Genomic DNA, 12,500 nt, shown 5'->3' on the forward strand with positions numbered 1-12,500 from the left:
CTGAGCTGTGATTGGTTGTTGTGGGAAAATCACTCTATTTTTTTCTCTCTCACACAGTTTAATACAGTTTGGCCAATATATATATTTAAATATATGTGTGCAGGGGGATTTTGGACCCCCCTGAAGGGTGACAATTGGGTAATGGTTGAGCACTAGGAGGACATAACTAGCGCACAGTTCACATAAGACGTTCTCTCTATATCTCGTATGTCATCAAGACTTTGGCCGCCGTTATCTCATCTGATGCCTCTTGTGTCTCCGTATCCAAGGTTTGGCGCAAATTCCTGGTTTGTTTCTCTGTGGCGGTATCTGACATTATACTTCCTTCAGGCTGCGAACAGACGCAACTCTTGTTTAGCTAAAAAATAAATTAAAAATTAAAAAAAAATTCCCCCCTCCCCACAATGCTCTTCATGATCAGGTTTTTGTAATGTTTAAAAAAAGATTTCATCCCCTCCCCTTCATCACCTCCCTGTGCCATTTCATCCCCCCCCCCTTCATCACCTCCCTGTGCCATTTCATCCCCCCCCCCCCTTCATCACCTCCCTGTGCCATTTCATCCCCCCCCCTTCATCACCTCCCTGTGCCATTTCATTCCCCCCCCTTCATCACCTCCCTGTGCCATTTCATCCCCCCCCCTTCATCACCTCCCTGTGCCATTTCATCCCCCCCCCTTCATCACCTCCCTGTGCCATTTCATCCCCCCCCCCTTCATCACCTCCCTGTGCCATTTCATCCCCCCCCCCCTTCATCACCTCCCTGTGCCATTTCATCCCCCCCCCCTTCATCACCTCCCTGTGCCATTTCATTCCCCCCCCCTTCATCACCTCCCTGTGCCATTTCATCCCCCCCCCTTCATCACCTCCCTGTGCCATTTCATCCCCCCCCCTTCATCACCTCCCTGTGCCATTTCATCCCCCCCCCCCTTCATCACCTCCCTGTGCCATTTCATTCCCCCCCCCCCTTCATCACCTCCCTGTGCCATTTCATCCCCCCCCCCCTTCATCACCTCCCTGTGCCATTTCATCCCCCCCCTTCATCACCTCCCTGTGCCATTTCATCCCCCCCCCCCCTTCATCACCTCCCTGTGCCATTTCATCCCCCCCCCCTTCATCACCTCCCTGTGCCATTTCATTCCCCCCCCCCTTCATCACCTCCCTGTGCCATTTCATCCCCCCCCCCCCTTCATCACCTCCCTGTGCCATTTCATCCCCCCTCTTCATCACCCCCCTGTGCCATTTCATCCCCCTCTTCATCACCCCCCTGTGCCATTTCATCCCCCTCTTCATCACCCTCCTGTGCCATTTCATCCCCCTCATCATCACCCTCCTGTGCCATTTCATCCCCCACTTCATCACCTCCCTGTGCCATTTCATCCCCCCCCCCCTTCATCACCTCCCTGTGCCATTTCATCCCCCCCCCCTTCATCACCTCCCTGTGCCATTTCATCCCCTCCCCTTCATCACCTCCCTGTGCCATTTCATCCCCCCCTTCATCACCTCCCTGTGCCATTTCATCCCCCCCTTCATCACCTCCCTGTGCCATTTCATCCCCCCCCCCCTTCATCACCTCCCTGTGCCATTTTATCCCCCCTTTGATCACCCCCTGTTCCATCTCACACTCCCCCCCCCCCCCCCCCCCCTCCCCATATTACACAATCTAGCGCATTTTAAATCAAATCTGCAAATTCCTAATTAAGAATCTGGTTAAGATATGAAACCTGTCCATTTGTCCATCCTTTACCAACATATTTTAAATGTACTTTATTGTTGCCTATGCCAGTGTTTCCCAACCGGCGTGCCTTCAGCTATCCGGGCATGCTGGGAGTTGTAGTCTTGCAACAGCTGGAGGAACCCTGCTCAGGGAAACACTGGCCTATTCTTTTAGACAAGACTTTTAAAGGGGTATTCCAGGCAAAAATTTTTTTTTTTTTTTTTTTTTTTTTTATGTATCAACTGGCTCCGGAAAGTTAAACTGATTTGTAAATGACTTCTATTAAAAAATCTTAATCCTTCCAATAGTTATTAGCTTCTGAAGTTGAGTTGCTGTTTTCTGTCTAACTGCTTTCTGATGACTCACGTCCCGGGAGCTGTCCAGCTCCTATGGGGATATTCTCCCATCATGCACAGCTCCCGGGACGTGACATCATCATTGAGCAGTTAGACAGAAAACTTCAGAAGCTAATAACTATTGGAAGGATTAAGATTTTTTAATAGAAGTCATTTACAAATCAGTTTAACTTTCCGGAGCCAGTTGATACATTAAAAAAAAAAAAAAAAAAAAAAAAAAAAATTTTTGCCTGGAATACCCCTTTAAATCCACCAACGCGCTGATCTCCACTTTTTTTGTTGTCGCTATGGCTTGGATTGTGCTGCGAGATGAAGCTTTATCCGATCCGTGCTCTTCAGTCGTTGCGAATATCTGGAACATCCGATAATCTGGCACTGATGATGTATCCTGGAGCCGGTAAATATTCCTCCAGACGTCTCGCTGCCCTTTGATCTACAGTCCAAGTCTAGCGGACTCCGGCCCCGTAACGCGCTCCATCACCTTGTTGTTGTGACATTTACCCTCGTTACGCGTCTTGTGCTTGATTGCTCTCGATTATTTATCTCTTATATCGGCAGCATAAACCAGAGTGCGGTACACAGATCAAGTCAACAGTTTGTGGAAAGTTTAGGTACGCTTTACTTTAAAGGGATACTCCGCCGCAAACATCTTTTTTGGAGAGGGGGTAAGATGTTGGATCACGGGGGTCCCACGGCTGGGGACCCCCACAATCTCTGTGCCAGCAGCGGCGGCATCAGGCACGCGGAAGCTTCCGGTTTGCAGCTTCCGCAACGTCACGCCACTCATGGCTGTCCGGGCATGCTTGGAGTTGTAGTTTTGCAACAGCTGGAGGCACCCTGCTTGGGGAAACGCTGCCTTATAAGGTAGCAGATTATGCAACTGAAATCGGAGGTAAGTCACTTATTTATTTATTTTCATGGTTTTCCATGTAGGTTATCCTCATTTAGCTTCTTTTGTTATAAAAAAATAAATAAATAAAACTATGGGATGACTACTGCAACAGTTTTTTTGGTGCAGAATGTTTGACGAAATACTTTCCAAAAATTACAAGGCCTAAAAGGATTATAGATAGATATCTCCATATACAGTCAAGGCCGTAAATGTTGGCACTAGAGATGAGCGAACTTACAGTAAATTCGATTCATTACGAACTTCTCGGCTCGGCAGTTGATGACTTTTCCTGCATAAATTAGTTCAGCCTTCAGGTGTTCCGGTGGGCTGGAAAAGGTGGATACAGTCCTAGGAAAGAGTCTCCTAGGACTGTATCCACCTTTTCCAGCCCACGGGAGCACCGGAAAGCTGAACTAATTTATGCAGGAAAAGTCATCAACTGCCGAGCCGAGAAGTTCGTGAAGAATCGAATTTACTGTAAGTTCGCTCATCTCTAGTTGGCACCCCTGAAATTTTTTCTCACAGAAAAGGATTGCAGTAACACATGTTTTGCTATACACATGTTTATTCCCTTTGTGTGTATTGGAACTAAACCAAAAAAGGGAGGAAAAAAAGCAAATTGGACATAATGTCACCAAACTCCAAAAATGGTCTGGACAACATTATTGGCACCATTTTTAAAATTGTGGAACAATAAGTTTGTTTCAAGCATGTGATGCTCCTTTTTAAACTCACCTGGGGCAAGTAACAGGTGTGGGCCATATAAAAATCACACCTGAAAGCAGATAGAAAGGAGAGAAGTTCACTTTTTATTTGCATTGTGTGTCTGTGTGTGCCACACTAAGCATGGACAACAGAAAGAGGAGAAGAGAACTGTCTGAGGACTTGAGAACCAAAATTGTGGAAAAATATCAACAATCTCAAGGTTACAAGTCCATCTCCAGAGATCTAGATTTGCCTTTGTCCACAGTGCGCAACATTATCAAGAAGTGTGCAACCCATGGCACTGTAGCTAATCTCCCTGGGTGTGGACGTTGATGAAAGGTGTCAACGCTCGATAGTCTGGATGGTGGATAAGCAGCCCCAAACAAGTTCAAAATATATTCAAGCTGTCCTGCAGGCTCAGGAAGCATCAGTGTCAGCGCAAACTGTAGATATTTAAATGAAATGAAACGCTATGGAGGAGACCCAGGAGGACCCCACTATGGAGGAGACCCAGGAGGACCCCACTATGGAGGAGACCCAGGAGGACCCCACTGCTGACACAGAGACATATATTATTTATTTTATTATTTTATTGAACCTTTTATAATTTTGTTTGCTTTTTCCTGCGGAGCAATTGGGCGATCACTCCTACAATACACTGCAATGCTTCTGTATTACAGTGTAAGACACTTGACGTGTCTTTGGGTTTTAAACATAACATGTGATGTGACAAGCAGGAAATGCTTAAACTGTTTGCCGTCTCTCGCCCCATCCTCGTGCATCCGCGCGCGGACCGGCCCAGCAGCGTCTCCCGTGGTTTCCAAAGTGTGCAAAAGGAGTATTCCTTCTGTATCGTATCAAGGCACCAGCAGCTGGGATGAATACACAGACGTGTTTTGGATCTGTTGGGCCCTTAGTCACCCTTAGCAGGGAATGTTTAAACTGTTCGACACCTCCAGTCTTTACATCGTGCGATATGATACTTTTTATTGTATCATATCAAGGCGTCAACTGCTGGGACAAAAAAAATTAAATCTGACGTGTTTCGGATCTGTTGGACCCTTAGTCACCCTTACCAGGGAATGTTGGGAGATTTCAGCTCTGAAGCCTGCACAATTGCCAATGCAGCTCTGGCCTTTAAGAGTAAATTCACACGTACGGGATTTGCTGCAGATATCAACATAACTAGAGTTGAGCGAACTTACAGTAAATTGTCTCGTGGTGAACCCCGCAGCTCGGCTGTTGATTACTTTAGTCTGCATAAATTAGTTCAGCTTTCCAAAGGCTCCAGTTGCCTGGAAAAGGTGGATACTGACCTAGGAGTCCTAAGACTGCCATCCCGGACTTTTCCAGGCAATCAATGCCCTTGGAAAGCTGATCTAATTTACGCAGGCTAAAGTAATCAACAGCCGAGCTGCAAGGTTCGCTCAACTCTAAACATAACTAAATGACTGAATGCAGCAGCTGATCCTACACATGTGAACGTAGCCCAATGGAGTAAATGTGCAGCTATGGAGGGTTCAGGAAGATCACGTTGGGCAGATACAAGAGGAAAGAGCAGTGACCTTTGCCCTGAATGTAGACTGGGTAGGTGTGTGTACTGTATATGTAATACTATACTAGGTTTACACAGAGCAGTATGCATTGGGGTGACAAGATAGTACAGACCTCAGTGCCCCCCTCGAGGGACTTAGCCACATGGATTTCTCATATAAACCAGTGGTCTCCATACTGTGGACTTCCAGCTGTTGCAAAACTCCAACTTCCAGCATGCAGTTGTCTGGGCATGCTTGGAGTTGCAGTTTTCTCAACAGCTGAAGGTCCACAGTTTGTAGACCGCTGGTTCATGTAAATGAAAACGAGCCTGAACACTTTGAGATCAGCGAACTTACAGTAAATTCTCTTTCCTTGGACTGTATCCACCTTTTCCAGCCCACCGGAGCACCTGAAAGCTGAACTAATTTATGCAGGAAAAGTCATCAACTGCCGAGCCGAGAAGTTTGTGACGAATCGAATTTACTGTAAGTTCGCTCATCTCTAAACACTTTAATCAAACTTTATCATGATCGCCGGACTAATGTCACGGTAAAGTATGATTTAACTGTCCAGCAGGTGAATAGTCGGTATGGGGGCAGGGAGAGGACATTGCAGTGCTGTTATTATTAGAAGCCTATCCCTACTGGGGCTTCTGGAGGCTGGGAAAGCTGGGTGGCATACAGTAAGCGTGCCACCAAGCTTTTTAATTTTAATTTTTTTTTTTTCTTCTAAGTCTCTTGAAGCGCCAAATTCATTATCTTGAGTCCGTCACTTTATAAATTTGCGCAAATGACAGGAAGCCCCTGTATAGTGAAAAAAAAAAAAAAGTGAAAAGCCTCTCACACATTCCTACGCCATCTGGTTACTGTAGTAAATTTGGGCAAAAAAAATAGTTTTGTGCAAATGATAAATCCGGCGCACAAACAAGAGCCCTCTGCAAGAAAAATTACAAAGCCGTCCCCACAGCACTTGCAATTTTGCAGGCGCGCCCCACACATACCCCCACTCAACCCCGCGCACGTTTCGATCATATGTCCTGAGCTCCACCGTGGGATCTGACTTGGTTATTGAACTCTCTATGGTGGTAAACAGAAGCTGCTGTATAACACCCGGTCACAAGTTCAGGCCTTGACTTCACAGTTTTAAGTAAACAATTTCTCCTGGCATCGGTGAGATCCCATGATCTGCGGCTTATGCAACGCTTAGACGTCTTGGCAGAACTTCATCTGTAAATATAGGCCGTGCTCTGTTCATATCGTAAAGCTTAAAAATAAATAAATAAATAAAAATAATTATTAAAATATATATATATATATATTTAATATAAATATATTTTGTTTATATAAAAAAAAAAAAAATATATATATATATATATATATATATATATATATATATATAGATTATAATAAAAAATTTTTTGCTATAAATATATATTTTATATAAAAAAATGTATATACAGTATAAAAAAATTTTTTCTTTTTTTAATATAAAATATATAATTATATAAAAAAAATTTATAATTTTTTTTTTTTTTATATATATTTATCTAAAAATGTTATACAGTGGTCCCTCAAGTTACAATGGTCGTCCTGGAGCCGATTAATATTGTATCTTGAGACCAGAACTCTATGGAAACCTGGTAATCGCTTCTAAAGGCACCAAAATGTCATCCAAAAATAGGAAAAAGTGAGAATTAAAGAAAAATAAGTAGATAACTAATATAGAGAAAGCAAATCCTTACATATAAAAGTAATAAAGATCTGCTGGGAGCTGTAATCACTGTCTATGTCAGTGTTTCCCAAGCAGAGAGCCTCCAGCTGTTGCAAAACTGCAACTCCCAGCATGCCCGGACAGCCAAAGGCTGTCCGGGCATGCTGGGAGTTGTAGTTTTGCAACAGTTGGGGGCACCCTGCTTGGGAAACACTGGTCTATGTAGAGGACAGGAGCTTCTTCAGGGTCCTGTACAGTACACAGTGTCCTAAAAAAGTAACATAGAGTCGTCCTCACCTGGTGTCCAAAGGAGCAGCTAACCCTGGTACAGGTAAAGTGTACAGAACATGTAATACCTCCCTGTACTGTAGGGGGCGCTACCAGACACCAGTCAGTGCACACTTCAGTAATACAGGGGTTTTACCAGTAAATTGCCCATTCTGATTGGTCGGTTCTTCCGGCCATTGACACTTTTCACAGATACAGCATTGTATGTTGAGTCTGGTTTCACATCGTAAGTTGAGGGATCATTATATATATATATATATATATATATATATATATATATATATATATATATATATATATAATATTTCATTTATTTATTTTTAAACAAAAAAAAAAATATTCTATTAAAATTATTTTGCAGTCTATGTTGGACCCCAGTGGTCTATATGATTAAACGGTGTATTGCGAAATAGGACATATGGAATCCTATCCCCGTCATATAGGGTTAATACTCACATGGGGGATGACTGTGTGATGAGTTTGGTCACCTGCTCCATCACCCAGCAAAGTGTTTAGAGCAGTGGACCTCCAGCTGTCGTAAAACTACAACTCCCAGCATGCCCGGACAGCCGTTGGCTGTCTGGGCATGCTGGGAGATGTAGTTTTGCAACAGCTGGAGGACCATAGTTTAAAGACCACTGATTATAGAAAACTGGTTCTCATGGATCTCTGTTCCTTTTTTTTTTTTTTCTTCAGAAATCGGATGTCCTGACAACGGGCGGTGGGAATCCTGTAGCCGACAAGCTGAACATTCTGACTGTCGGACCCCGCGGACCGCTGCTGGTTCAGGATGTGGTCTTCACAGATGAAATGGCGCACTTCGACCGGGAGAGGATTCCAGAGAGGGTGGTGCACGCTAAGGGAGCAGGTAAGACTTCTGTGCAGGCGCCCAATGTCTAGACAAGGAAAAACATGTTTAAAACCTAAAATCAGGGAACACCTAAACCCTTTAAAGGGGTACTCCACTGGAAAACATTTTCTTTTAGATCAACTGGTGGCAGAAAGTTAAAGAGATTTGTAAATTACTTCTATAAAAAAAAAACGTAATCCTTCCAGTACTTATCAGCTGTTTATGATCCACAGGAAGTTCTTTTCTTTTTGAATTTCCTTTCTGCCTGTCCACAGTGCTCTCTGCTGACAACTCTGTCCATTTTAGGAACTGCCCAGAGTAGGAGCAAATCCCCATAGAAAACCTATCCTGCTCTGAACAGTTCCTAAAATGGACAGAGGTGTCAGCAGAGAGCACTGTGGTCATGCAGAAAGGAAATTCAAAAAGAAAAGAACTTCCTGTGGATCATAACACCAGCTAAGTACTGGAAGGATTCAGATTTTTTAATAGAAGTCATTTACAAATCTGTTTAACTTTCTGGCACCAGTTGATTTAAAAAAAAGTTTTCCAGTGGAGCACCCCTTTAAAGGGCCTTTATCAGGGCCATTATCTTTATTCTGTAGGTCCATACGTTTGCCACGATAACCAATTTATATAGGTTTTGTTTTGTTTTACTACTTTTACACATAACTTTTTGTATAAAAATGAGCATGCTTCAAATTGTCCTATATTGACCCCCTATAAATTGTATTTTTCCGTATACAGGGATATGTGAGGGTTCATTTTTTGCACCATGATTTGTAGTTTTTATCAGGACCATTTTTGTTTTGATGGGACTTTTTGATCAATTAAAAAAAAAAATAATTTCTGGTATATGAAGTGATAGATGAGGAGAAAAAAAAAACAGCAATTCTTGACTTTGGTATTTTTTTATTTATTATTTAATGTATACGCCATTGACCGCAGGGTTGAAATTATGTTATATTTTAAAAGTTGAGAAATTTCCGCACGCAGCAATGCCAATATGTTGTTTGTTTTTGTTTACATAATTTCAGTGAAAAAAATGGCAAAAGGGGGTGATTTAAACTCTTTTATTTTGGGAGGGGCGTATTCCTTTTTATTTTTTTTTTTTTTTTCTTCAAACAATATTTATTAGTAACCATAGGGGACTATTACCTGCGCTCTTTAGATTGCATACACTGAACAATACTGTGCCATAGCATAGCATTGATCAATGTTTTCTGTGCTCCATTACTACATTACTACATTTTTTTTATTTATTTACTCCCCCCCCCCCCCCCCCCCCCCCCGTTTAAGACATTGCAATCCATTTTGATTGCAGCGTCTAAAGAGTTAATGTGGGCATTGGCCATGGGTCCTGACTGCTCATAGTTACCGGGACCCAGCGGGTATGAAGTGTACTCAGCTCCTGAGCGCCCTTCACATAACAGGAGCAGGACTAGGGCATATATGTAAGCCCGATGTCCTTAAAGGGGAACTCTGTTGGAAAACAAGTAGGGAAACAAATGCTGTCAAATCAACTGGTGCCAAAATTTAACCAGATTTTTAAATTAAATCTATTTAAAAATCTTAATCCTTCCAGTACTTATCAGCTGATGTATACTACAGAGGACATTTTTCATTCTTTTCAGTCTGACAACAGTGCTCTCTGCTGACACCTCTGTCCGTGTCAGGAACTGTCCAGAGTAAAAAAAAATCCCCATAGCAAACCTATCCTTCTCTGGACAGTTTTTGACACTGACAGAGGTGTCCGCAGAGAGCACTGTGGTGTGACTGGAAAGAACTACACAACTTCCTCTGGAGCATACAGCAGCTGAGAAGTACTGGAAGGGTTAAGATTTTTAAATAGAAGTCATTTACAAATCTGTTTAACAGTCTGGCACCAGATGACTTGAAAAAATTATTTTTAACCCCCGGAGTACCCCTTTTTAAGGGGTTTAAGTGAATCGATCATCAGATTTTACCCTTCATAACTCTTGGCAACAGGTTATACATATCTGCTTACCATATGTGGAAGTCTTCAGGGCCGCGATACCCGAGAAAATACCCGATACCTGAGAAAATAACTTCTGAAGTTGTGCCGCACTGTATGTAAATAAGGAGCAAGTAGTCCCCGGGGTGTAATTCTTCCTTAGGTAGTCAATGCGGCCTCGGGTAGTAGCCATCCAGATGTGGTAAGCAAGTAGATTTTACCCTATATCAGTGTTTTCCAAACAGTGTGCCTTCAGCTGTTGCAAAACTACAACTCCCAGCAGGCCCAGACAGCCTTCGGCTGTCTGGGCCAGCTGGAAGTTGTAGTTTTGCAACAGCTGGAGGCACACTGTTTAGAAAACATGCCCTATAATGACCTGTTGCCAACAGTTATATAGGGTAAAATCTGATGACCGGTTCCCTTTAATTAGACTAGGGCTCGGTGCCCGTAATCGCATACACCTGGGAAAATGCATTGTGATATGGTGCGCATTGTATTTCTATGGGAATCACATGATCAATGTCAGGCATCTGTAATGTTGCAATAACAAAAAAAAATTTCCAACAGGTATGTGTGTGTGTTTATTTTTTTCCAATCACCTTAATCCTCTTTGCTATTAATACCAGTTTACTGCTATTGCAAGTTTGTGCTAGGATCTCACATGAGATCACTTTGTAAAGTGATCTGCCCAAGGAGCCCCGATCACTTATTTTCTTTACACAGCCATAGAGTTAAATTGTACCTGTCGCCAAATAATACTTTTAATATAGTGTTCCTTGTGTAATTAGCAGACACTTTCCCATTCCCTTGCTTTTAAAATTATCAACCTAAATATGTTTAAAATGTAATATAAAAAAATGGCCACTAGGTGGCTCTGTTCTGTTCCTTGCCACAATTAATACAGTGAGTTTGGTCTTCTGACCTGGCAGGAGACCAAACTCAGGAAGTGTTTCTCTACACTGAGCTTGATTGTAAGCTGCACAGAAAGTGAGCAAGAAGAAAGGTATGATACAGAGCTTTTTAACCCCTTGCTGCAAATGGACGTATATCCTGACTTGTATCGCTTTTTATTGCTTTTATTGGTTTTATCCTCATGCAATAAAATCCACAAGTTCTTACTTCACTCCACTCTGGATTTGGTTAATTATACCATCCTACGGAACCAACAGCGCCAATTGGAGTTTTTTTTGCTGTTCCACAATTATCCATTTAGAGAGAGGGAGGAAGGCGCCTCATGTGCGGGATCAGCAGGTCTTGTTAGTGGGGGAAGGGGACGGTAATTCCCAAGCCGCTTACCAGAGTTGGTTGTGCGCCCACACACAACAAGGTAAGGTATAGAATGAATATATGTATAGGTCCACTGCAGCCCTCCTGGGTAGAAGTAGAATCAAAACAGGATGACCGTAAATTCAGGAGTTAGTCCGGCGCAGAGAGGAACCATCAGGGAGCCAGATAAAATCAATGGATTTATTAGATGCAACGCGTTTTGCTGCGCATGCGCAGCTTCATCAGATTGCTGATGAAGCTGCGCATGCGCAGCGAAACGCGTTGCATCTAATAAATCCATTGATTTTACAATTATCCATTTGGTCATTAAAGGGGCACTCCACTGCCCTAGCGTTCAAAACATTTTGTCCCGAACGCTGGGTGCGGGTTGCGGGGTTTGTGACATCATGCCACGCCCCCTCAATGCAAATCTATGGGAGGGGGCGTGGCAGACGTCACGCCCCCTCCCATAGACTTGAATTGAGGGGGCGTGGTGTGATGTCACAACCCTGCAGCCCACACCCACCATTAGGAAAAAAATGTTTCGAATGTTGGGGCAGGGAAGTACCCCTTTTTTAAGGTTTAAAAAAAAAAAAAAAAAAAAAAAAAAAAAAAAAATTGGTCTGTCCTTAAGGGGGTTAAAGTTCTGAAATAGTTTTTAAGGGCAGGAGGGGTGTTAGGAGTAGTTAGGGAACATAGCCTGAGGTAGTTGAGAACAGTTTATTTGGTGACAGGTACTTTTTAACTTACAACTTTTTGGGTCCTCTTCACCGTTAGGATCGGTGGGGGGGGTATAAGAATGAGATTGGAATACTCATTAACCTCTTGGGGATGAAGGGCATACCTGTACGCCCTTGTCATGCTCCCTTTCTATGATGCGCATTTAGGAGCTGAGCGTGGGTCATAGCAGGGTGTTGCCGCCGGGACCCTTGGCTAATGGCGGTGCTGATCAGGACCACTGCAGTGTCTCGATCAGCTGAGAGGACTGTGGGAGGGCCCTTACCTGCCTCCTTGCCTTGATGCTCAGTCAGCCATGGTAGGCTGGAGCAGTCGAGCACAGATAACACTGATCAGTGCTATGCTATGGCATAGCATTGAACAGTGTATGCAATCTAATGATAGCATGTAATAGTCCCTTATGGCAACTATGACATTGTGTTTAAAAAAAAAAAAAAAAAATGTTTTAACCCCTTCGCTAATAAAAGTTTCAAT

At 43.1% G+C, this 12,500-nt stretch overlaps 1 protein-coding gene across 1 annotated transcript in view; it reads left to right on the forward strand.

Annotated features, from left to right (window-relative positions):
* The window catches only part of LOC130277243 (catalase), a 57,024-nt gene that overhangs the window by 3,387 nt on the left and 41,137 nt on the right, over nt 1-12,500 (forward strand). The window contains exon 2 of the mRNA XM_056527708.1: nt 7,897-8,068. Coding sequence (XP_056383683.1) covers nt 7,897-8,068 — 172 coding nt within the window. The remainder of the gene's footprint in view (nt 1-7,896; nt 8,069-12,500) is intronic.

Source organism: Hyla sarda, chromosome 6 (assembly GCF_029499605.1).
Source record: "Hyla sarda isolate aHylSar1 chromosome 6, aHylSar1.hap1, whole genome shotgun sequence".
Taxonomy (NCBI): Eukaryota; Metazoa; Chordata; class Amphibia; order Anura; family Hylidae; genus Hyla; species Hyla sarda.